This window comes from Strongylocentrotus purpuratus, unplaced genomic scaffold (genome assembly GCF_000002235.5).
Source record: "Strongylocentrotus purpuratus isolate Spur 01 unplaced genomic scaffold, Spur_5.0 spur5_scaffold_12, whole genome shotgun sequence".
Classification (NCBI taxonomy): Eukaryota; Metazoa; Echinodermata; class Echinoidea; order Camarodonta; family Strongylocentrotidae; genus Strongylocentrotus; species Strongylocentrotus purpuratus.
The window spans coordinates 11,561,075-11,586,506 of record NW_022145597.1 but is presented as its reverse complement, the minus strand read 5'-3'; the positions used below and the strand labels follow the sequence as shown (position 1 = coordinate 11,586,506).

The 25,432-nt window shown below is 37.4% G+C and overlaps 3 protein-coding genes across 6 annotated transcripts in view; 1 reads left to right on the top strand and 2 right to left on the bottom strand.

The window, feature by feature from the left end:
* The window catches only part of LOC592126 (E3 ubiquitin-protein ligase RNF13), a 42,995-nt gene extending 31,347 nt beyond the window's left edge, over positions 1-11,648 (bottom strand). For 2 of the 4 annotated variants that reach the window (XM_030981828.1, XM_030981826.1), the window contains exons 1-2: positions 11,518-11,598; positions 6,649-6,962 (exon numbers count right to left, since the gene is read on the bottom strand). In XM_030981828.1, the coding sequence (XP_030837688.1) occupies positions 6,649-6,765 (117 nt within the window). In that variant the 5' untranslated portion in view covers positions 6,766-6,962; positions 11,518-11,598. Of the gene's footprint in view, positions 1-6,648; positions 6,963-11,517 lie in introns of those variants that run through there. The other 2 variants (XM_030981827.1, XM_030981829.1) reach the window with 2 other exon arrangements.
* A 2,492-nt stretch (positions 11,649-14,140) lies between these two features.
* Positions 14,141-18,957, top strand: LOC105439288 (transmembrane protein 254-like). The gene is made up of 4 exons (XM_011668112.2): positions 14,141-14,360; positions 15,772-15,875; positions 16,740-16,799; positions 18,016-18,957. The coding sequence occupies exons 1-4, from the start codon at positions 14,274-14,276 to the stop codon at positions 18,134-18,136; spliced, it is 372 nt and encodes a 123-aa protein (XP_011666414.2). The 5' UTR covers positions 14,141-14,273; the 3' UTR covers positions 18,137-18,957.
* Positions 18,958-21,313: 2,356 nt separating this feature from the next.
* LOC115922629 (transmembrane protein 256 homolog) lies at positions 21,314-25,408 on the bottom strand. Its single transcript, XM_030981825.1, has 4 exons — positions 25,217-25,408; positions 24,308-24,339; positions 23,810-23,890; positions 21,314-23,148 (listed from the first exon to the last, which is right to left on the bottom strand). Exons 1-4 carry the CDS (start codon positions 25,308-25,310, stop codon positions 22,993-22,995), a joined length of 363 nt encoding a protein of 120 aa, XP_030837685.1. The 5' UTR covers positions 25,311-25,408; the 3' UTR covers positions 21,314-22,992.
* Positions 25,409-25,432: the final 24 nt, after the last annotated feature.

Below are 25,432 nucleotides of genomic sequence, written 5' to 3'. Positions count from 1 at the left end.
ATTTCTAGAAAGTTCTTTTTCTGCCCTTTCATATGCATGTATATGACACCTCAATCAAGAAAAATGAGCCAGGAATAACAAAGTTCTGTTTGTTTAAAAGTAATGCTTGCATTTCCATAATTTGATTAAACAAATTTGTTTTCACTGGCTGCCTGCCGTAGCAACAAACAGAGTTGACATAAGACTTAACTCTGTTTCGTTGACAATCAGCCATGCATCAAGTCTTCATCTTCTTTGGGAAAGAAGGGGTAATAAGGGGGAGGAGTAATAAAGGGGAGGGGTAATAACTACTAAAGGGGAGGGGTACACTGTATATTAATAAAGGGGAGGGGTAATAACTGATACTGTTTTCACACTGGCAATATTTTGCTTAACCCCGTACTATAGGTGGGGTTAAAGCAGGGTTCTTGTTAATTTTTCTGATAGCAGGCTATTTATGATTTACAGGAGGCTACTAAAATTGCAAAAGAAAAATCTCTGTGCGCGTAGCGCACATCACCATGTGCGCAAAGCGCACATCACGAGCGCGAAGTCCCTTGCGGCCGGGGTCCAGGGCCCGCCCAAGGGCCCTGGAAGCTTTAGGGTTTTAGATGCTCTCTGGTGCTATCTTAGCCTTATTTTTGAAGATATGACCACACTGTATGAGCCATAGTTTAATGATAAAGATCATGAATATTTTGGCTGAATAACTTACTTTTCATATGATATACAATATGAAATGAAAATGCTCCATTATTGTTTCTGATAAATCAATCATATTTGTGATGAATCTACAATTTTGAATTACATGATAATGATACAAGGTAGTCCTGGGCAAAAACGGTTAACTGACGTTTACAGGACCTTGTCAGTGAAGAAAATCGTTTGCGATAAAAAATTTAAAAAATTGGAACACACATAAAAAAAATATGACAAAATTGGATTGGTAAATGGTTTGCAGGTATGTGACAGCTGTCACAGGGGTCTGGGGGTGTTACGAATACGTTATCGAATCGTGCATCGCCAAATCAATCACAGTTTCACGCTCATTATTACTACCGGTATTATTTATAATTTAGCCTACATTATTATTTACATTTCAAATAAAAAACTTACCTGTACGTTGCTTCTTACTCTTAATAGTAACAGGGTTCGTACGGGTCAGGGAATTTCTGGAAAGTCAGGGAATTTAAAAATGTTTTTTCCAGAAGTAAAAAGTCAGGGAAAGTCAGGGAATTCATCCATTTCTTCTGGAAAGTCAGGGAAAATCTTTTTTTTCAAGATGTTTGTTAAAATGGCATTTAATTTGTCTTGTGAACAAAGGAAAAAACATTTGGTAAAATCTGTGGTTCACAGGACCTTTTTCGTAACACGCAATATCTTTAGGACCTACTGGTACCGTGTCTATTGTGTCTTTCATACTGTATGCAAGATGTTTGTGCGCATGAATGACTTGCAGTGACAGGTGCGGTGCATGGTGCCGGTGTGTGTACATACAAGAATGCTGCATGCACGCTGTACGATTACTTTTTGATCGAGCTTGTGCTTTGATTTTGATTAAAAGTTTGAATGAAGGTGTTTTACCCTGGGGTTTTACCACAGAATATTCATGAAACAATAATTTAAATGTAAATAACTATGTATCATGAGCCACTCGTGTTTTCTTAAGAACCCCTTTAAAAATTGTGTTGCTCTTTACTCGAATATCGCAACCCTGAATCGCATTTGATATACATTTGGCGTGCATTGTGCGAGCGCGAGCATACAGCCAGTAGTTAGCTAGCCTATAGCCTCGTGGTTGCTGCTTTCCCCAACGTCCGCAATGAAGGCACACTTTTTATTCCCTCAGCAAAATATCCAAAGTCGGGGATGGGCCTTATATAGTCAGGTACATGATATTTGAGTCCTCAAATGCTACTTTTTAGTGGTTTCAAGAATCTCTGTGTCTCAACATGAATTACATAATGCAAATAAAGAATAGGATCTACTATTTGAAGTTAAACTACGTTCCAAATTTGAAAGGAAGAGAGTTTTTTTTCCAGTTTTTTTTCTTCAGTCTCGATAAATTATGCCCTGTCACAAGGACTTTGCCGGCCGAAGCTCTCCCGTGTCTCCAGCTCACTCACCTGTATGATGCAAGCTCACTTACACAGGGGATAACGAATCACCACGTGAAAACTAGCCTGTCCACATTTCTGTTTGGACTCGGAGGAAAATTCTGTCATCTAATTTAGTTTTAAAAACAACATTGTTAAATGGGTCTAACTTAGTTCACAAGCACTTCAACTGTGCCTCGTAATAAAATGAAAGTATTTTCGAACGCTGTCACTAAAATAAGAGCCGATCTGATGTTAACAAAATGACCAATGTTGGCTTTTTTTTGGTGGCTTTTTGTTAACCAGATCAGATCACGTCTTATTTCAGTGTTCGAAAAATACTTTTACTTTTCATTATACAAGGCACAGTTGAAGTGCTTGTGAACTAAGTTAGACCTAGGTCTAGTAACAATGTTGTTGTTTTTTTTCAGATTTTTTTTTAGATTTTTTTTTTTTTATCTTCGAAATAGGGGTGCGCCTTACAGTTTTGTAATTTGCTTCCTAGTATTGCGATGATGTATAGTTGTACGCTTTAGATTAAGACATGTTCATCATTGAAAATGGTCATGGAAATTTACATTATCCTGCTCTGGAAAGTCATGGAAAGTCATGGAATTTTTAAAATGTGTAAGTGTACGAACCCTGTAGTAAGGAAGGAAGACATCGATGTCTGCCGTTTCGATTCCATTTTAATTCGACTGGCGTGCGATCTCGGAGATAAATTCACTCAGCTAGCTCAGCTCGGCTCACAACGCGCGCTTTTCTTGCGTAAGCTAGCTTGCCGGCCTGCGCTTGGCTCTGGCGCACTGGGCATATACTAGATAGCTCTGCCCCCGCGTGCGCCGCGCCGCAAGTCCATATTTTAATAGGGTTTTATTTTACGATCGTTTCGGAGACGTTTCATCTCATTTCTTTACGACCGTTTTCACAACCCCGCGCTATGAAAGCGTGTCTTCGTGAAGCTTGTGATAACAGAAATTTGAGATAGCGACTTGACCGAATATGATGTGATTTTTGTATTATTATTTATTTTTTTTGGAGAGGCTTACAGCCGGCTACGATTGCCGTTACAGCCGGAAAAAATAGCCGGTTGCCGGCTATTAACAAGAACCCTGTTAAAGGGTATCTTAGCCCCACCTATAGTCCAGGGTTAAGCTTATTCCACTTTCTTTTCACACTGGCAAAATGTTGCTTAACTCCATACTATACAGTGTAGGTGGGGTTAAAGGGGGGGGGGGGTGGTTTAGCCCCACCTATAGTCTGGGGTTAAGCTTATTCCACTTTCTTTTCACACTGGCAAAAATTTGCTTATTAAACCCCGTACTATAGGTGGGGTTAAAGGAGGGGGTCTTAGCCCCAGCTATAGTATGGGGTTAAGCCTATTCCACTTTCTGTTCAGACTTGTATTTACCAAAGTGGGCTAGCCCCACCTATAGTGCGGGGTTAGCCGGCCCTGCAAAATAGCAGGGCTAACCCCGCAATTGTGGTGCTAACTCCTGCTAACTCCGCAATTGCGGTGCCAAGCAAATGAATGAGAACAGAAACAAAAAATAGTCCGGGACAACGCAGTGGAGAGAATCAATGAATATTCACGCTGTGGCTAGTACGGGGCTAAGGAATTGCAGAGAGAAAAGCCAAAAGAGTTAATAGTCCGGGGATAGTACGGGGCTAAGCAAAACAAGTGTGAAAAGAGTATAATAAGGGGGAGGGGTAATAAAATGCTCTTCTGGCTCCAAACAGATAATATACATATGGAATAAAATAGTAGGAGTTCTACCCTTCAAAAAGTAATTGCTATGAAATTTCTCCCTAAAACTAGAAATGCAGGTACCGGTACCTCAGGAGCTTGGCATCGAACCTGTTCACCTCTCACCGTTTATTCTCAGTTGACATGCATAGACAGTTTTAAAGACAATGGCGGTACTACTAATTAGCTAATTAACACGTACAATGTACATGTACAGTTATTACGTGTGAATGAAAGGAAAGCTTCTGATCTCTACCCGTTAGCATGTACGTGTACTGTGTATAACACTTGGGCATTGGATTCCATACTTGCCTGTCGTACACACTGTGTGCACAATCTCCACTCCCTGGGGAGCATTACAACCAGGTATTACATGTACATGACGCTCAAAAACTGTTTGACCAACAATGAAGTCGCATCACACCGGGTACCCATTTACATGTAATCCCTGGGTGCAGAGTACATGTACTTGTGCAGGTTAATATTCTTGCCAAAGAATATTAGTGCCATGTCGGGATTCGAACCCTCGACCTTCGCATCTCCAGTCAAGCGCCTTAAACCACTCAGCCACGACACTCCTACAGTGTACAGTGTACACATGTACTGCAATTTTTTCTGAAAAACAGACCATTCACACTGCACTGGATAGTGGATAAATGTACAGGACTTCACCTGTCTGAATGACTCTATACATGTACATGTACATGTACGTGTACATTACATGTACCAGGCTGATTGAGACCGAGATATTTAATCCCCCTGAACTTGATACACCTGCTATTAACCTAGATACAGTATACATTTATAAAACATTATAAAACATTATAAAAAAACAAGATCTGTCTCTTTCACTAAAACTTAAATTCTTAATGGTAGTGTAAATGACACATGTATGTAAACTGTGGTGGTGGTGGTTTATATTATGATATTACATCAGTTTTAATAATAGCAGATGAATGAGAGAAACATGTTGATGAATGTTTGAGCAAAAAAACACAGATTAAAAAAAAGAATGTTATAAATTTTCAAATGTGCGCTCAATCAATCACAAAATGGCTACTCTGTGACATACATGTACAGTAGATATGTATCTTGCCAGGTCCCCTCCCATTTGCCCTATAAGGTCATTACAAAACATATACATGTTTGGCGTCCCCGCCCGCTTCCTTTTTGAAGGCCGCCTCCTATTTATTTTTTTATTTTTTGTTGAATTTTTTTTTAAAGAAAAAAACACTGCTAAAATGTATTTCTGATTAAAAAAAAAAAAAAAATGTCAGGGGCCATCTTGAAAAATAGCCGGACTGTCAGGGAAAATGTACCGAACAGCCATTTTGAAAGAAAAAAAAGGCCTCCTCCATCCTATTTTTCGAAAAACAGGACGCTATTAAACATGTTTTTTTTTAATAATTTGGCCTAACACCTGTATTGAAATACTTCAAAATTTATATTTACCCTTTGATTATTTTACGTACAGTGTATGTTGAACATCCTGTACATATAATGCAGTGTAATTTTAGATATTTGAGTACTATACATGTACATGTATACAATGTACAATGTATCATATCCGGGTCCAGACACAAATCTAAAATGCCCTTCGAAACTTATACGCACGTGGTATTAAATCTCCTTGCATGATGTACATGTACATGTGCAGGGCACATAGTCACATACTGTAATAAGACACTACACGTATACTTGTATCATTAATGTACTATACTGTACATCTAATGATATGTATCCTGGTAAACCATAATACCAGCACAAATAAAAAAAATTGACCCTGAGTAATAGTTATTCACAATGCCGCAGGGAATGCAATCTGCACTGTAGACATGCTTCAACGCATGATCATTCTCTTTTTTTATTTTCTTTAATTCTGCTCTCTCCATTCCAACTTCCCCTTATGTACATGTACGGTCTCATGTTGAGTTGTTGCCAATGGCAACCGTTTCCAGGGAGACCATACAAAGGCAGAAATTGAGGAAGATGATGACAGACGAGATAGGTTGTTTTACTATTTCCAAGCAAGCATGTTTAATGAAGTAAAATGCTCAGACTCCACAGGCTCATAAAAAGAAGTTGTGCATAAAGTTGATATTCATTGATTATAAATATGGTTGAATTTCATATCAATGCAAAGGTCATATTGTCTAGATCATTATTGTACTAATCCCAGCGTCCAAAAGTCAACAACACAAACGGTTTAAGTGGATTATTTTTGATACATTACCGTATTATTGATAGCAAGCAAAATGAACAATATTACAAATCAGGTTGGGCAATAGCACTACATGTACGTGTACAATGTACAGACTACAGAGTACAATGTCCAATATTGTTGTTATGTACTGTATATACCGTATGCAGATACAATTCTTAATTGTTTTATTGGTTTAAAGAACAATAAAATATGTACAGTAGACCAGATTTCATCTGTTCGTTATCCTTATCTTTTTGTGTGTGTGAAAACATTATTCCAATGAATTTACACTTACATGTACAGTACATGTACTGTACATGTGTCCATGTACAGTACCAACCTCATTCAACCCCACCAACCCCACTACACCCCCATCCAAAAAAAAAAAGAAGTTTGATCACCCTATGTACATGTACATGTACATGTACCTGGTACATGTACTGTATGTACATTAAATACAGCGTAATTATTTGCAAGCATGTGTTTTAGATTCATAATAAACATCAAGCGGTTGATAACTGCCAAAAGCTTGAAAACACGTTAATGTACATACCTGTATGTACACCTGTACAAAGAACATTCACAGATTTACAAGTAAGAAATGAAATGGGCAATGAACTCACAGCTATGACATCAGCGGTGATCTGCATGATCTCCGTGCAGAGGACGACCAGGGCAACGACCACCTGTCCGACGTCCATCTTCATCTGATAGCTGCGACGCGATGAGAACAACATCATTCTTTCAATTTCTGTCTGCGATTACCTCAATGCTCCCTCGCTTTACCTCACATGCTCAAGAACTTCAAGAAGGTGTAATGGGTTCTTTGACTGTCTTGGCCAGAGAGCTTTAAACGAAGCCGAGCGGCTTTCCGTCAATGAACTGACTCGATCCGTATGGCTGATGATGTCACAGTGAGATCATCCGCTTGAAAAGTCTAAAGCAGGGATGAATCAAGAAAACAATGGAATGCAGGGATTAATTCACCGTCTGCAAAGTGTACAGTATGTTGATATTTAATAACAGGTGCCTTCTTTCTTTAATTAAAATAAAAGTGAGTCAATTCAATAACTGTCAAATTGCAAATGGAAGCAATGCACATTACATGACTGTACAGTATGTACTTCGTAAATGTATAGTGCATGTACAGTGTAGGTGAACGTATGAGCTCCAAATCAAGAAAACAATGGAATGCAGGGATTAATTCACCGTCTGCAAAAGAGCAAATTGATATCAACAGGTGCCTTCTTTCTTAAATAAAATAAAAGTGAGTCAATTCAATAACTGTCAAATTGCAAATGGAAGCGATCGATGCACATTACTGTAAATGTATGACTGTACAGTACTGTATTGTAGTTGTACATACATGTAAGCCTTGTGTAGTGAATCCAGCCCTATAATTTGAAGGTTGAACCATTTCTTTGTACAATGTACAGTACATGTACAATGTACATGTTGCAATATTGTATGTCTATGGTTGAACAGTGTGTTTGGGCTCAAGATATTCCATGTTGTTATTTTTTTCCAGAAACATAAAAGAGGTTTCAGGTACATGTACTGTACATGTACGTTATATCCATGAAATACATCTGTATGTATGGAATATATTTTATGCCCAAATCATCAATGAAAAAAAGAATCTCAAGTCAACGTTTCACTCTTGAATATTCATTTACATGTACATGTTCATGTACATACATTCACAACTTACCCCCAAGGATGTGATGGCCACTTGCCAATAACATAATTAAGGGAAGAAATGTTTAACAAAGGCTTGCATACCGTAGTTTCTTCCTTGAGATATTTATGTACAACAATTGGACAATATAGCTAGATCACATGTATAGTTTACATGTCGATCTTGAACATGTGGCAACATTTCAAATTTTCATAATTTTCCTTTTGAGTGGCTCCTTATCCTTCAACAGTATACAATCTTTTTAGAGGAAATTTGCCATGAAGGAAATGGCTTATACTGTAGATAGGATTTCAACAGGTTGATAATTGATCTACTGAATAGGAAATTTACCATTTCTAATGACTGTTAACAACTTACATGTACTTTAACATTAATATACATGTAGATATTCAATTTCAAAAGGAGATCTACACTGTATGCTCAGGTAAAAATACACATGAAAATAAAAGGATCATATTAAAATAAGAACTCAATAGTTATGATTAAATAGAGATATACACTGTACATGTAGTTCCTTCTCATTTTACAAATTCTATTTTAGTGACCAATTAACTCCCACAACATGAACATATTTTAGCATATTAATTCAGCAAAAATGCAGGAAGAAGGCAATTAAAACTGACTAATTTTCCCTAGTTTTATAGAATGTTGACTTGGCCAAATTTGAATCAAATGAGGAATCAAATGAGCACTGGGATTAGTTTTGGGGAAATGAAGATCAGGGGTTGAGTAATTCAGGCCGTTTACCTACATTTCTTTGAACAAGACTCCACCCTAAAAATATAACTTGAGCTGCCGACTAAACTAAATATCAGTTCAGAACTTTGGAGGGATGTAATACAGAGGTGTCATGTACAGTACCCACTATGAATATGACTGACAAAGAAAGCGGACAAAATATACAGTTCCTCAGGTAGACAAAGGAACATCCCTTCACTGCTATTTTGTAAAAATGTGTAGAACAGGTGTCACATGCATATTCACCTTTTTACATAATAGCAGTGAAGGGATGTTCCTTTGTCTACCTGAGGAACTGTATATTTTGTCCGCTTTCTTTGTTTGTCATATTCATAGTGACATATACATGAACACTGTGCAAGTTTAAATTTACTCCAATAGAGTGAACTCATACAATTTTGTTATGACCCACTGAACTTCTTTGCTTTTTTACCTCTCCTTTCACCTTTTCTAATCCTTTTTTTTGTTTGTCTATCTTTACCTCCCTACGTACCGTAATCTTTTAATTCTTCCCCAGCTGCAATTCTAAATCTTCTTCTCACACGTACAGTAATGTACTTTCCTTTTCTTTCTTTTTTGTTTTGTTTTCTACAGTCTACACTGTACCTGTATTTTTCATTTTGGTTACAAATTTCTGGGTTTTTTTGCCTTTCATATTCTCTTTTCATCTACCCTTGTACATGTATCAGTTGTGTACCTTTATCTTTTTCCTAAGGGGGGGGGGGGGTATCTCTCTTTTTGTATTTCCTTTTACCAGTATTTCTTTTTCTTTGTACATGTATCACCTTCTTATTCCATCCACTTTGACATGTTTCCTTGTGTTTCTCTTTTGAACTCTTCTATTAAACATTTAATTTATTTTACACTGTACCCCCCTTTTCTTCTCTTTTCCAAATTTACTCCACACATGCAATCTTTGTTTATTTCTTACATTTTTAATTTCTGTGATTTTCCTTTCCCCTTCTACATGTATATTCTACTCTAAACCAGAAACTTTTACAAACAAAAATCAATCAAAAATTGATACAGTTTTGTACATACGCCAGGCTATTGAGAATTTGAGATTCAATTGTTTTTCAGCACGAAAGTTTTAATTTCTGAAACAATCAAAACGAACAAGTACATTGTAGATGTACAGTTACCGGTACATGTCATGTGTACTGATGCAGGCTTCTGTACATGTATGTTGGCCACTCACAGTTATGACTATAGACATGCATGGCAGAGTACTACTCCTAGTCCTACTACTTTTTTTGTTGTAGTACTACATTGAAGAAAAGATTACTGGCGAGTGGCGATTAGTACATCACTGGTCTTTTGGTCAAAAATAATAATATGATTAAATTCATCCCTTTTAAAGCAATTTCAGGAGTTGTTGAATTACAAGTACATGTACATACAAAGACGTGTGTATCCGGACAGGCGATTTTAAAGAGTAATTTGAAGAAGTTCCTATAACATCTTTTAAGACTTATCAAAATATTCATGTTTAGTGCTCTCTCTCACTCTCAGTCTTTGTCATACCAGTTCATGTTAGTCTACATTTTGTTAAATCAAAAGGAAAAAGTGATAGCTTTATTTTTTATTAAGCCTGAAAAGACTCAAGAGTTATAACTAACACTTTCTTGTTTCTTGCTTCCATTGCATCAATCATGTCAATATTCAGAAAAAATGTAAAATGATGTTATAAATATTAACTACCTTTTTTTACTTGAAAACAAGTCAAGATTGTTCTTCATCAAATTTTCATGTGATTTTTAGCACTTACATGTACATGTAGACTAGTCACTTATTATTCGGAATACACCTGTATAAGGACAAATTAGAGGAACAAAAAATAATATCTGATGCTAGTGTATTAACATGTACATGCATGTACTTTTGCACCTCCACCATGCATGCTTCATTCTGTAAATAAAATTGTTTTTCTCGTTCCATTGACTCTACAGTTGCATAAATGGAGTGACAGAATGAAGCCAGTGCACATGCCCGGTGATATCGGTATTACTATTAGCGCCTAAATTCCTTGTTATGAAGCGTTAATTGCTCACTTTGAAGGAAGAACAAGTGTTTTGAATAGCCCTGTAAATGAAAATTTTCAAGCTTTTAGCTATCAAATAAAGCATTTGATAGCCAAAAACTTGAAAATTTTCGTTATTGAAAAAAAAAGGAAAAAAAAATTAGCCAATTTGTTTTGGTAGATCTTCCGATCCGATACCGATCATAGGTGCGAGGGTGTCACTCCGCTCTTCCGATCCGATCAGAGCCCCAACTTACAGGGTTAGTTTTGAAATGCTCATCGTAAACACTCATCATAAATGCAGTTCCACGGGGGTACTGTTTATGCTTCCCAGGGAAAAAATACATGGGGTTAGGGGCGAATTTGCCCCCCAAATGCCAAAAAGAGCCCCCTGAAAATCATGAAAGAGCCCTCAAAATTGGCATAGAGCTCAATGCATAACAAATTAAAGAGTGTTATTTTCATGCAAACCAGAGCTCTTGAAAAGTATAGCCCCCGAAACAGTTTAATTTTTTTTCTTCCCCTGATGCTTCCTTCGGAGCTCTGCGAGTTTCGGGTTCCTGATCCGCGCTGGCATTGAAAAAATGGATTCTGCATAATAAAATATCTCCAGTTCACTGTCTACCTTTATGGTTTGTCCGTCTCATAATGTAAAAATACTAAGTCCCTGAACAAAGTCGATGTGAAATCATTGTGGAATCCATTTTTCGCATCGCCAACGCGCGTATCACTGCACTATCAGAAATCAGAATCGTCAGCCTACTGTTCTGACGTGAAAAAGGTGAGCATAAACACATCTTAAGACTGAACACTCCTGGATCACGTGAGTTAAGTTTCTAGTAAACCTTTGGCTGTCTTTACCTCATTATTGTTAGTACCGGTTACCGCATCCTGCTGGTATCGACAGTCAACACACATTATCTAGCCTACTCGAGAATTCTACACACAGTATCGAACAAGTTACACAATCCCAAAAACATACCAGTCCAGTGTTATACCAAAATTACCTAAATAATGAAATAGAAAATAGCATACCTACGAACTTCGATTCTTCATCAAAATGATAAGTCCTTTATATGTTTGATGGTAATAAAGATGAGATTTTCTGACTAGTTCACAACACAGACTTTCATCTGCAACATGATTCATGCACAAGTTCCATAATAAACATAACATTATAATTATTATGTCTTGTGATGGCGCTAGATCAACTGAACGAGTAACGTCGCGTCAGCAGCTACTAATATTTCCTATAAGCAAAGCCATTAATAATTTATCTACCCGGTAGGCCTACTTAAATAGCAGAGCCCCCCCCCCCCTAAGAAATCCTGGGTCGCGCCTGGCTATAGTAATGCGACTATGTAGTCAGCCCACCTACAGCCGGCGCTCCAGATGGGGGGGGGGGGGGGGGGGCAGGGGGGCACAGTGCCCCCTGCCCCCACTTTTTCAAGTATCCCAAACTGTGCCCCTTTTACTTTGAAAAGTGCCCCTATTAATTTATAAAAGTGCCCCTTCCCCTTTCCACCTCTGAGAAGTGTCCCTTTTATTTTGACACGTTCCCCTTTGACAAGTTTCCATTTTCCTAATTTGCAATTTTCAAATCTGATAGGTTCCCCTTTTGCTTTGACAACACAAGTTCCCCCTTTTCTTTGTAAAAAGTGCAACTTCCGCTTTTTATAAATGCCCCTTTTCATCTCTTGTAAATGACCCTATTCAATTCTGAGAGATACTCGTTTTTTTAGTGACAAGTGCCCTTTCCCCTCCTGATCTCTTATAAATGCCCCTGTTATTTAGACACGTCCTCCTTTTCCTTCCTAATAAATGTTCTTTTTCCTTCTTATAAGTGCCCCTTCCCCTTCTCATATTACCCCTTTTCATCTTTGATATTTACCTCTTTTCATCTTTGAGGTGTTGTAGTCGAGTGGAAACGTCACCGGACTGTCGATAACAAGGTCCGCGGTTCGAGTCCCGCCGCGGCACTAATGTCCTCAAGTTTGGCAAGACATTGATCTACATTTGCCACACTCAACCCATGAGGTAAGATTTGTAAGATTTTAAGATTTGTAAGATTTGTAAGATTTGTAAGATTTTATTGACTCTATCGACCCCCTCTCGGGGTATGAGAGTACGTACATATTTACAACATAGTAAATGAGGTAAATGGGTAAATGGGTAAATGGGTAAATGGGTACCTGGTAGGATTATTCCTTGAAATGCACTGTGCGCTGATAAGGCTGCATGCCGGAGCTAAAGCTAGGGTAATAAAGTCCAAAGCTCTTTGGAAGCGCATAGAGATGTTATTTCATAAATCCCTTTTCATCCCTGGCGTGCCTTTTTTGTAGGTGTAAGAAGTGCCCCATTTTCACCTCTGATAATTAGCCTTTGTGCTTTAGCACTAATTGCTCCTTTTCTTTTCTAATACGTGTCTTAACCCTTGGTCAGTACCCCTTTTGAGATGCGAAAAATGCCCCTTTTCACATCTGATACTTACCCTTTAACAATGATATGTGCCCCTTTTCCCTTCCTAATAAGGGACCTATCCCTTTTTCATGAATGCCCCTTTTCACTTCTTATAAATGCCCCTATCAAAATCTGATGGATGCCTCTTTTCCGTCGACAAATGCCTATTTCCCATTCTCATAAAACCCCCTTTCATCCCTGGTGCGTGCCTTTTTTTGTAGGTGTAAAAAGTGCCCCATTTTTACATCTGATAATTAGCCTTTTTACTTTGAAACTTGCTCCTTTTCCTCTCATCATAATAACGTGCCCCAATGCTCGCTCGCTCGCTACGCTCGCCCGTAGTTATAGATTTTATAATCATGTAACTTATTAAAGGTCTTTTCAGTCTTCCGTTATGAGAATGTGCTTTTTATAACCCCATCAGTATTGGGGGGGGGGGGGGGGGGGGGGGGTAAGAGAACATTTTTTAATATTTAGCCTTTTTACTTTGAAACTTGCTCCTTTTCCTCTCATCATAATAACGTGCCCCAATGCTCGCTCGCTCGCTACGCACGCTCGAAATTGGAAAATTACGTCGTCAGATATTTCGTTCAGTGGCTTGGGGGCGGGGGAGGAACACTTTTTTGTTTGCCTCCTTTAGCACAAAAGAATTTTAAAAAAGGTTTAAAAAAAAGGGAGGTTACCCCCCCCCCCCCCCCCCCTGCGTACGCGCCTGGGTGCAGGCAATTATATAATGGAACAGCTAGACAAGAGGTCCTGCAACTGAACATGAAAACCCTGCTATACAGAGCTCATGTATTATCCATGTACAAAAGATATATGCTCTCACGATTGACAGTTTTCATGAATTAGAGATCATAGTAGAGCCTAGAGGTGTTCTTTTTTTTTCTTCTCCTCCTCCTCCTCCTTTTACCTTTTCCGAGTCTTTAAACAAAATCTTTTTCTCCTTCTTCTTTTTTCCCTTCTTTTTCTTCTTCTCCTTCTTCTATTTTCTTCCCTTTTAATTGTTTTCTTCATGCATGATAGCGGTGGGGGGGGGGGGGGGGGGGGGGGGAGTTGCTCGTTTTGTTGAAGGATACGGCATGTCTCTGTTTTGTTTTAAACAAAAAAAAAAGTTATGTGAGTTGAACAGCAGGCTACTTTTTGACAACGCCTGTTCCTCCATGCCACAGAACTGAAAATAATGAAGTTCTGCGCCCCATACATACTTTCTTTTGATTTTTTCACATTTCGAACCTTAATTTGTCGATATCTTCAGTTCTTCAATGACGTCATCATTCTATAACTGCAGTCTGCTGTTTCTTTGGAGCTTGTGACCTAAATTCGTCAAAATGCCTTTAGCTAAACATTCTGATCATTTTGTGCTTCCCAATGTCATCATAATGGTTGTAGTAACATTAGGGCTTCTACTGACAGTGGTAAGCTGAAACGAAATTGTATATTTGCATTGCAAGATTGTGATATGTGGAAGTTGTCTTGGCCCTGAACTGGTTGGTTTTTTGACATCCTGGTAAGCGGCCAGGCCAGGGGAGGACATGGCCCAGTGTACCGTTGCGCGTTGCGACGTGCAGTTGAATTGCAGTTAGGTACATGATGTAGTTGCGGCTCAGCTCAGCTAGCGCTAGCAGCTCCTTGCTGTCTGTTGCTCAGCGCAGCTCCTTGCTGTCTGCAGCTCAGCTCGACAGCTCAGAAGCTGAAATGGGGTTTTGGGATAAGTGGATTGATCTGATATTTGTTTGTTTGTTTGTTTTATTGTGCTGCCTGCGTAGCGAAAAGCGAGATATAGCCATTGGCGCCGCTTTTCTGGTGACGACGACGGCGACGGCGTCAACATCCATAAATAACTTAACCTAGATCTATAAAGGTTGGGTCTTTGAAATGTTGATATCATTTTTAAAGTATAAGTTCTTAGTCAATGAAACTAAGACTATAGGGTTATCAAGTATCCTAGGCGTTGTGGCGTGCGCCTGTAATCCAGCTATAAGTAAGTGGAAGTTACAAACTGATTCAGCCGAGGACGCAGGTTCGAAACTGAGTCACGTCTTTCGGATGGTGACGTTTAAAGGTCGGTCCCCAGACGTAAATAATCATATCTGATTGATACACGTCTGTAAAAACCCAATACACACACACACACACATCCCCAATCATGTGAGCAGAATTTCAGGTCACAAAGTCAAGGTCAAACGTCATTTCAGGTCAACAGACTTGGACTATGCCCTGCCTATAAATAATGTTCCAACCTCAATTTTTCATCATATCGAATTGCGTAATGCAGGCGAGACCGCCGAGAGCGTTTCCCTTGTTTCCATATAAAAAGACATCATGAATGCATTCATTTTAGTAAAATAATAACAGATAGAAATATGAATTACGAGATGGAATAAATGGCTGGTTGGGCTGGATCTGGATAGCCCATATTCAGCGGTATTGTTATGATGCCGCTGGTCTTTCATGGGGAACAGAAATGGTACAGTAAAATAATACAATCTATATTAACAAACGACAAAGATGCCAACCCTATATCACCTGGACCTTGTTCCATAGTTTTTAAATTGAAAAACAAGTTGTTCTAAGTTCTTACATAGATCTAGATCTGTCTTGTATATTCCTTAAATTTGTTACTGGAATAATGAGTTTAAAACTGTAGTGTAGACGTAATTTAAGAATTTAAGAACCATTGATATCAGAGTCAGAGACGGAAGCTTTCGGTCTAAAGTTAGCTATATGTAGGTCAACTCTTATTTCTGGATTATTATATTAGATGCTCGATCTCAATTTAGATTGCTGGCTTTTTAGTTTTTATATAATATTTTGTTTTTGTCTCAGTTGTGTACCTTCAAACCTGATGTTGTGCCTTATGACTACTTGGGACCCCTTGGTGCATTGGCCCACTACCTTGCGTACAAACAAACCCTTGTGATGCAGACAATGTAAGTTTATATGTAAGACAATGGGATAACTCAGACAATATGTCTCACAGACAGAAATAGGAAGGGATATTATGGAAAGTTGGGAATAATGCGTTTCGTGTTTTTCGTAATTCATGAAATATGAATAATAGGTGGACTGGTTGATTAGGGCCTTTGTTGAATACGTTTAGATGTAAGCTGTAATATGGCAGAAGAACCCTTGTCTAGATGCTGAACAGGCTTTGACAAGTAGGTAGTAGCAGAATTAATAGAAGTACAGGTAGAAGTAGAGACGTAAATCGGAAGAAAATCAATTTTTCACATCCTTAAAACATTTCAAAACTTGGCAATGGTATGAATAATTCAGTCCAGGTAGATGGACCAGATTGACATATCACATCATAATTAAGACATCATTCATCAATAATACAAATGTTTTTCCCAAATGAACGTATCTGAAGTACCTATATTGTAAGAATGTTATAGTAAATTGTCGCATAAAATCATAAATCACCCTCTAAGATTCATACATGTCTTTTTTATTTAAAAATCTCATAAAATGAGATCATGATGACATATATTGTATATATTGTCACTGCAAATCATTTTATAAAAACCCTTTTATGATCTACCTCTTAAATTATTAATCATGTAAAGCAGGATTATGCAAATATATTTTCAGTGTTTTTGTTGATTTATCATTTAATAATCCATGTAGTTACAATCTCTTTGTATCTCATTTTAGACCTTGAAAAGATATTACAATAACTTGCCACTTTCCATATGACATATATGTACATGTCATAATTCTACATGTATTCATCCAGTGCAGGATGCGTTTTTTTTTACATACATGTACATTTTTTGTTTCTTTTCCTGTTACAGATGCTATACAGCAATCTTCATGCATGTTTTAGAGAGTTTCTATGCTTATTATCTTGCAGGGTGAGTATACTAAAGTGTGCTTTAAGAATTCTTTTAGGGGAAGTCCACCCTGATATGAAATTGGTTTTAATAGAAGCAGAAAAGAGAGAGAGGAATAGGTCAGAGAAAGTTCGAGCGAAATCCGATTGAAAATAAGAAAGTTATGAATATTATATGTAAAGTTGTCATCAGTGGAACACAAATTGGAGACACTGTGACGTATCTTGTGAGCTTCTCTCCAATTTGCTCTGTACAGAGAATTTTGTAAACTTTCATCCTACAGGGGTGGTATAGTTTGCAACAATTATTAGGAGTGAATATATGATTGAAAATTTCCTTGAGGGAAACTTTACATTTGTAAATTTTTTAGTATACATGTAGGTTTAATTGGGAGGGGAGCTTGCAAGATATGTCACAAAGTTGCCAGTTTGTTCGCAGCTCCCAAAATGCCTAACTTTCTCATTTTTAATCAGTTTTTTGCTGAAGCATTCACTGACCTGGTTTTTCTCATTTTTCGGCTTCTATTAAAACCAACTCAATTTCAAGGTGGAATACCGCTTTTATTGGTATGAAGAGCTAGAACCCTGCTAGAGATGTTAGTACATCTACATCATATACAGATTGCAGCTAATCGAGTATGATTCTTTTATGGACTGCTATTCAATCTTTGTAATAATAATAAAAAGAATTGTAACATGATGGACCCCCCCTCCCTCCCTAGCTAGTTACTAAAAATGATAGTTGATTGTCCAAGACAACGTACCCCTACAACCTTCTAGGACAACCATCTCCTTTATAAATAACCCGAAAAAATCCTTCAGATAACTAAGATGACTGCCTAGTGGGTAATATAGTATGGGCTAGTTGTTTGGTTGTCTGAGGTTAACAATATTGCTGTAGGAGTAAGTGTATAAAGAGAGTTAAAGTTGTTGGCATAGAGGGGGGGGGGGGGGGGGGGGGGTGATGATGGGTCAGGTATAAGAAGCATTCCAGCCAAAAATAGATTAAACTGTACCGCAGATGTCATTGGGTCTTTTTCAGATTGAGATGACAAATAAAAAATGTTTGGAGTTAGATTCGACTCATTCAAGGTTTTAAGATGGTCTTGGAACAATCGTAAATGTACTTCAAGCATTTATATTGAATTCAACAGGATTCACTAATCACTCAGCATCAAATGTAACCACCTTATTGTTTTTTCCCCTTTATCTCTATTCCATTTCACATCATTTGACAGGATGAAAGAATTATCAAGCTCTGCGAGACTCAAATGGGGCATTGGCACCTTCTTTTTCGGCATCTTCTGCATGTATCAGTTGTTAAAGTATAACCCAACAAAAGACCAGAAGAGAGAATGAGCGGATTCAAGTATGTAGTATGAGGTGTAGAAATAATATGAGCTTTCTTCAGGGATGCTAGTTTTCAGGCTTTTGCTTGATTTTCAGACCCTCTTCAGGTTTCATATGGGTTCTAATATGTCTAGGTCTTGGAGAAAGCCAACTGGTATCTCTGCGACTCTTGACTCATTGATGATGGTGACAAGGGCATGGTTTCACAAAACCCTCATAAGTACAAGTTCGCCGACATTCTATTGAAAGGTGTGGGATATAATTTACAGTATGCTTTTCAATGGGATGAGATGACTTGTACGTACAACTGTATGGTGATTTTGTGAAATGATGCCCAGGATATGACAGGCGATTACACCACAATCAAACCGTTTTCAACAGGTTAAAGGACAATCTTTTGCATGCATCATTTGTTGAAGTATGATCCATGTCGCCCAACCTAAGATCAGAAGAGGGAATGAACTGAAAGAAGTAGTTCGTAGGAGACTTTTTAAACAAATTGGCATAGACAGACATGTCCAGAATGCAAGATGCATAGTGCTGTTTGTTAATCAGCAGTTCCTGTTTCCAACCTATCTGAATACTAAATAAAAGTTTAGCTAACATCAAGTCTCATCAAGATGGTACATGTATACAGGGTGTATATCCATTTACCAACTCCATATCCCAACAATGTGATAAAATTACGATTTTCATCAATTATGCAGTTCACGTTCCGGATGCATGTTTTCGTGCCATTGCATTTTGCCATGCTACCTTAACCCATTGACAATGGTGCTCAGTAACAGGCAATAATAATAATAATAATAATAATATAATAGCCTAATAGTCCACTCCAAATTTTATTAAACCGAAACGGAAATTCTTTTTGCCCAATTGATCGTGAGCCCGGCAGCCTCTGAGCAGCGCCAGATCGACGTTGCTCTATCCATTATTGTTGAACGCCAAACAAGGTAGCAACAACTCCCATCTTTTGGTATGGCTTTTACAACAAAATCAAACAGTATTCAACGGCATAGAGGGGGAAGTCCATGTTGATATCATGTTTATTCTGTATTAAAAAACAGCAAAATGAGATAAAAACAGATTAGTGATAGATAGAGGAAAAGAATCACCATCTGTAATACCTCATTTTTTGCAGAATTGATGTACCCGGTACTCCAAAGCACTCTTATCACTGTGATCGATTTTGCATGTAAAAAAGCACAAAAAACACAGATACCTCTATTACATATATTGCATATCTTGTCATTAAATGCCTTCATGTAATAGGATGCAAAATCTAATGCGATTGGATACGCATGTTTGCACCCATAAAAAGGGGACTGGCTGGAATGCTCCCTAGTACAGTAGTGGTGAATGCGTACTATTAAAGGTACTATGTCCCATTTGCAGACCAAAAAAATTATGAAAAAGTTAAATTCCAACTGCATTTGAAAGATAATACTTATTTAGAACTTCCCTAAAAAAGGTGGGGCTTGAAAATGTCTTCAAGTGGGAAAATGATGACTATTAGTTGTCAAATTGACTTTAGGGCTTTAGAGCCCAAAAGTAATAGTCTTGATTTTCAGACAATTTTACCGAATGGTCATACGTTTTATGCTGCGCAAAGATTCAATCAGTTTAATCTTGGCCATCACAAGAAGTGGGTTATTGATGTAGACAAATGCTCATGTACCCTTTACAACTCTGTTCATGTATGTTATTACCAAAGAAGAAAAAAAGCCAGTCAGCAAGTAAACGGGTTGCCTTGCATAATATAAATATGAGGACACTGCTAACGTTTAAATTTCACAGATAGGACATACATGACATATTCATAATTCCTGCACAGTTCTACAGAATTTGAGGTTGGCTGCCAAAGGGAATAGTACCTTTAAGTGCAGTTCAATCGTAATAAAATCTAGTAACGGGTAATAGTAATATTGTTGTGTGCATCAGTTGGTCAATCGGTAAAGCTCTTTATAAGAAACAGTCGTTATTATTATTAGATCATTGTGGTATGCAAGATAAATGTGTATGATTTGAAAAGTACATGTAATTCCACATTCCGTAGTTTTCGGAAAGTCTTTGCTTGCACAAAATACCCTGTGTCTATTTGCTATTATGATCAATATTTGTTATCGTCACAATTTGAGAGAAGAATGTGTAATAGATAAGATTGTAATGTCAATTTCAATTGCTAATATCTTGCTATTTACAATTGTAATTATATGTTGTAAAATGCAAATGAATATGATCGAATCTAATACATGTACATATAGAGAATAGAGAAGAGAGATATACCCGGTATACACCTGTATGTACACATGAATGCCTGTAAGGTGTAACTGTTAAAAGTTAATTCATTTGATATTTTTTTTCATGCCTTATACATGTATCTTACTTTGAGACGTATTCATCCTATGCAATTTGTTTTTGTTGCATATATTTGTACGTGCAATGGAGTATTTTTCATCAAAGATCATTGTCTTCAAATAAAATGATCATTTTTTAAACAGAAAAATTACAGTTCATGTCTTTTTACTGATTGTGCCATTTTAAATGGTACAACAATGTTGTTGCATTCATTACTTTAGAGGGGGAGGGGGGGGGGGGGGGGAGGCAGTTCAAGGAAATGTTCTGATCTAAGTGATAATAATGCATTTATGTCCCATAAGCTCTAAAACATGTGTGGGGGAAGGGGTGGTAGGTTTTGTGTTGTGCACTGTATCATTTTTCACACACTTTCTTCATCTGTTCTTCTCTCCTAGTCTCATCTCCCTACCTCCCCCCCCCTCTCTCTCTCTCTCTCTCTCTTCTCTCTCTCTCTCTCTCTCTCTCTCTCTCTCTCTCTCTCTCTCCTCTCTCTCTCAAGCTTCTTTCTCATTTCATATGTCCATCCTTTTACACACTTTTGATGATCAAGTATTGGGAGGTTTTCTACTCATCAGATTTATGACCGACTGAAATAACCTAGCTGAAAATCATGGGACTACATGCCATTGGGTACTTGGAAGTGTTCACAATTTTGAACAGTTTTGAAATTATGACTAGTAATATGATAGACAATTCACAATGCATTTTACAGAGTTTATTTCAAAATGCAGTAATAAATACCCAAGACTGAAAATTAAAACCTAAAAAAAACCTTTGGTATGTAGAATAAAGGCACAGAGGCCTTAAGTACAAACAGTCCTGAAAACATTTTCAATCTTTATGTCTTTTTATTGTATCTTCAATCAATTATTATACCAATATATAAAACAACATAGCCATCAAACAGAGAAATAAATTTACATGTGACATGACAAACAGAATTAGTATTACTTACCAAATATACAATATTTTTGAATAAATTTAACTAGAAGGGACTGTGCCTGATGTGGGGTTCTTGCATGTATATACATTCTGTGTGATCTTTTGTCATGAATTTGACTGTTTCTCAGTACACCAGAGAAATGACAACCTTACAAGTAGATTTTGAAATGTGGTCATTTTGTCTTTATAGCGTGCTCATTCAAGCATAACTTGATCTGATTACCACACAAAAGTTACATAAGAACCACATGTGGTCACAGTCCCTTATATGTAACATTTGTTCAAAAATTTCTAGTAAACAAATTATGAGGAGTTGCTCGATCAGGGGAACTTGCCTATTTTTTGTGTTTAGCATAACAATTTATTATAGATAATGAAAATATTGGCCAAATGTCAACAAAATTATGTCTTTGCAAGACCCAACCATAACATTGGAAAACAATGATTGTACTAATATTTTTAAGTACAGTGTACACAGGTTAACACCACCTTCATCATTGTTAGTGGTGCACAAAAACAATATTGCAGGAAGGAAATAACTTACTCATCACTTTAATTACATGTAATCATAAACATTTTTAAAAAAATGGGAAGTAGACAGACTTTTCATCTTGAAGATCAAAAACAAATTAAACTCTTTTGGTTTATAAAGCTATGAATGTGATTGATGACAATATACACCTTTGGCATTGATAGTAACAACTTTTTAGTGTGTAGACCCTGACCCCTCTAGCTAGAGACCGGTACATTTAGAAATAATATGATACAATGAACGTTTAGCTAAAACATAAGTGTCAAATTGACATGGCAAGTGTTCAGATATATCGCAGTAAACTGCAGCGAAAAAGCCCCACAGGTTTTTTCATATGTGTAAATGAATGGCAACTGCATGCGCACAACAAAGGACTTGCGCGTATTGAGCTACGCGTTACTGCTAGACACAGAAATGTCAAGTGTATTACACTTTATGTTGTAAAAATCGCTGCGGTTTGGCCACATCGTAGCTGAACAAGCAGGCCTTAACACTTGTAGGTTTTTTTCCTGACAATCGTCCAAAACTTGGTGTCAGAGAAGGGGTCAATTAACGTATTCTAAAACCAGAAACTTCCGCATTTTGTAATAACAATTTCTGCCCGCGTGAAACATTTGCAAATTGCAAAATATTCTGGTGTATCAGTTATAATTCATTAATTTCACTAAATTATCATGAATCTGACCCAATCGTAAAATTCATGAAAACAACAACATTTTCAAGAAGACAAAAAACTTTCCCAAATTGCGAACAAATTCAGTTGTACATGTATCAGTTATGATTCATTCATTTCACATAGTGAATCTGAACCGATCATGAAATTCAAGAACATTTCACACATGCGAATATTCAATAACAAGTGCCAAAATGTTATTACAAATTTGCTCTCGGCCAACCAAGTCCAAATGCAATGATTTCAGTAGCTTAAAACAGTTATGGTAACTTGCTATCGTTAACAATTAGGTTTACGGAACAGCTAGGGTCCTGTTTTTTTTTAGAGTAGCCTATTTTAAGGAACCTATTTAAAGCCGAGTTATCTCAGATTACCCAGAGCCATGGACGCCCATCCTGCAATGAGGGTCATGCCACCGATGGGGGCCAGTCTGTTGAGAGCCGTCGAACCAGTCAGGGCAGAAAAGTAGCAAGTACCGGAGAACAACACCATCCCCAATGTCAACAGGCTACCGGACTGGATGCAAATAAAATCAAAAGATTATAATGAGAAAGGAATTAATGACGTCCATGGTAATGTCTTGTCTATTTATCTTCTTTTGAAGTAATCAGAGTTTGCAGTATTGTTACTGGTCAGTCATGGGGTGATTCTCAATATTTCTGATGGAGATTTATTATTACCTAGCTTGCAATTATTGAAGTCAGGGTTATTTTATTTTCCCAAGATATCGGTACTATTTTGGTATTAATATTTTCCACTCGGACATTATTATCATTATTATTAAAACTATCATTATTATTATTACTATCATCATCATCATCATCATCATCATCATCATCATCATCATCATCATAATCATCAAGATCATCAAGATCATCATCATCATCATCATCATCACCACCACCACCACCACCACCACCACCACCACCACCACCACCACACCACCACCACCGCCACCACCACCACCGCCACCACCACCACCACCACCACCACCACCACCACCACCACCACCACCACCACCACCACCACCACCACCACCACCACCACCACCACCATCATCATCATCATCATTGTTATTGCTGCTGTTGTTGTTGTCATTAATTACTAGTACGCTGGTGACATTACTGCCTTTAAAAAAATGGCAATCATGGCAGGTTTGTTTTGAACCTTCTCTTACCAGATTAGGGTTATTGGTGAGAGGGATCCCCAAGAGAGCCAAGGTGTGCACAAAATGGTATCTGCTTGCTGTGTCAAATGTCTGGAGTATTTAGAAAAGAGATAAACAAAGATCATAAGCACTATATAAACACAGAAAAGACAAGTAAAGTGGTTAAATCAATTCAAATAAATGCAGTTACATACATTACAAATAAAAATGAGAGGAACTTGTGTAATGCCTGCATTGTGTGAGCTTGCCATACATTTTTGTTAAGAGCACCTTAGAAATTATTTCTATATTCACCTTTTTACAAACAATTGTATTTTAATTTATGTATAGAATGCAAGTTACACAAAATATTGTTCAGAATCCAGCATGTCAATAGGACCTAGCAACGACTAGTGTTTGCATACATGCAAGATACAAGCAGTTAAATGTATGATCTCTTTGCTAGGTAATAGTATACTTTAATACAATTTGAAAATGGTCTATTGTATAATAACAACTTTTACTTACATGTTTCGCTTCAGGTGATTGATTTTTCATGCCTTTAATGAAAAAGAAAAAGAAATTAGACTTTGGAAATACATACATTTAACAAGTAGAATCGTGTTTCTGTACAAGAACTTTTCCTTTCTTCTAAAGAACAATACAAAATTAATTCTTCCTCTCCTTCCAATGCAAGTACAGTCCTCTGGCTAGAGTATTTTCGTACTTTTGCCAAAGCATTATGCAAAACCATGCAGAGATATATGTCATTCAAATAAACAATTCAATTTGGTTAATTGTTGATCATACGCAACTCAGTATCTCTTGATCTTGAATAAATATGACTTGCATCATGTACCTAAATGATGTTGTCTGTGCTATTAATAGAATCAACTGTAAATCTAACTTAACTTAAACTTAAAGGGCGTGTCAGGCCCATCTCTAAGTTTTATGGAATAAATAGAGGAAAATTAAACAAACAAAACATTGTAAGTTTCTTCATAATTGGATAAAAACAAAGAGAGGTGTGGAATTTAAACGTTTTACATTATTTCATGAAACAGTGTTATGAATCACATTGGCTGTACGCAATTTAGCGAGTTGACGATTTGTTGATGCTGGGCCCGGCTGGGGATAGGTCTAGATCTAATAATTATAAAGAAAAGTCAGCTCAGGACAGTAAAGTAGATAGGTCTAGGCCTAGACCTAGATCTAAAGCTAAAGGCAAAATTAAGACAGCAATATAGCAGACATGCCATAACATAATCAGGATAATAATAAGTTGAAGAACAATCTAACAAACAACAGAACTGCTCCGCCCCTGGCAAATCCGCCGCTATTTATAAAACCTATTTTATATTAACAAAGCTATTTGTTTACTACATTAATTTAGGCATGTGGGACTACATATTTTTTAAAGGCGAAGAAGGCACATACCATGAGCTCCATACGCCCCAAGAGCAACGGCCAGAGCACCCGAAATTCCTGCAATCTGAACAAAGAGTTCCCCTGGTTTAACGATGGCAGGCATTTTTAATTTAATCAAGTAATAAGAGCTCAAACAATGATAAAGTCAAGTTTTTTCGGAGTCGATGCGGAAAATATATCATCTAAAAATCGTAGATGGCGCTAGACTGAACGACAAAAAAGCGT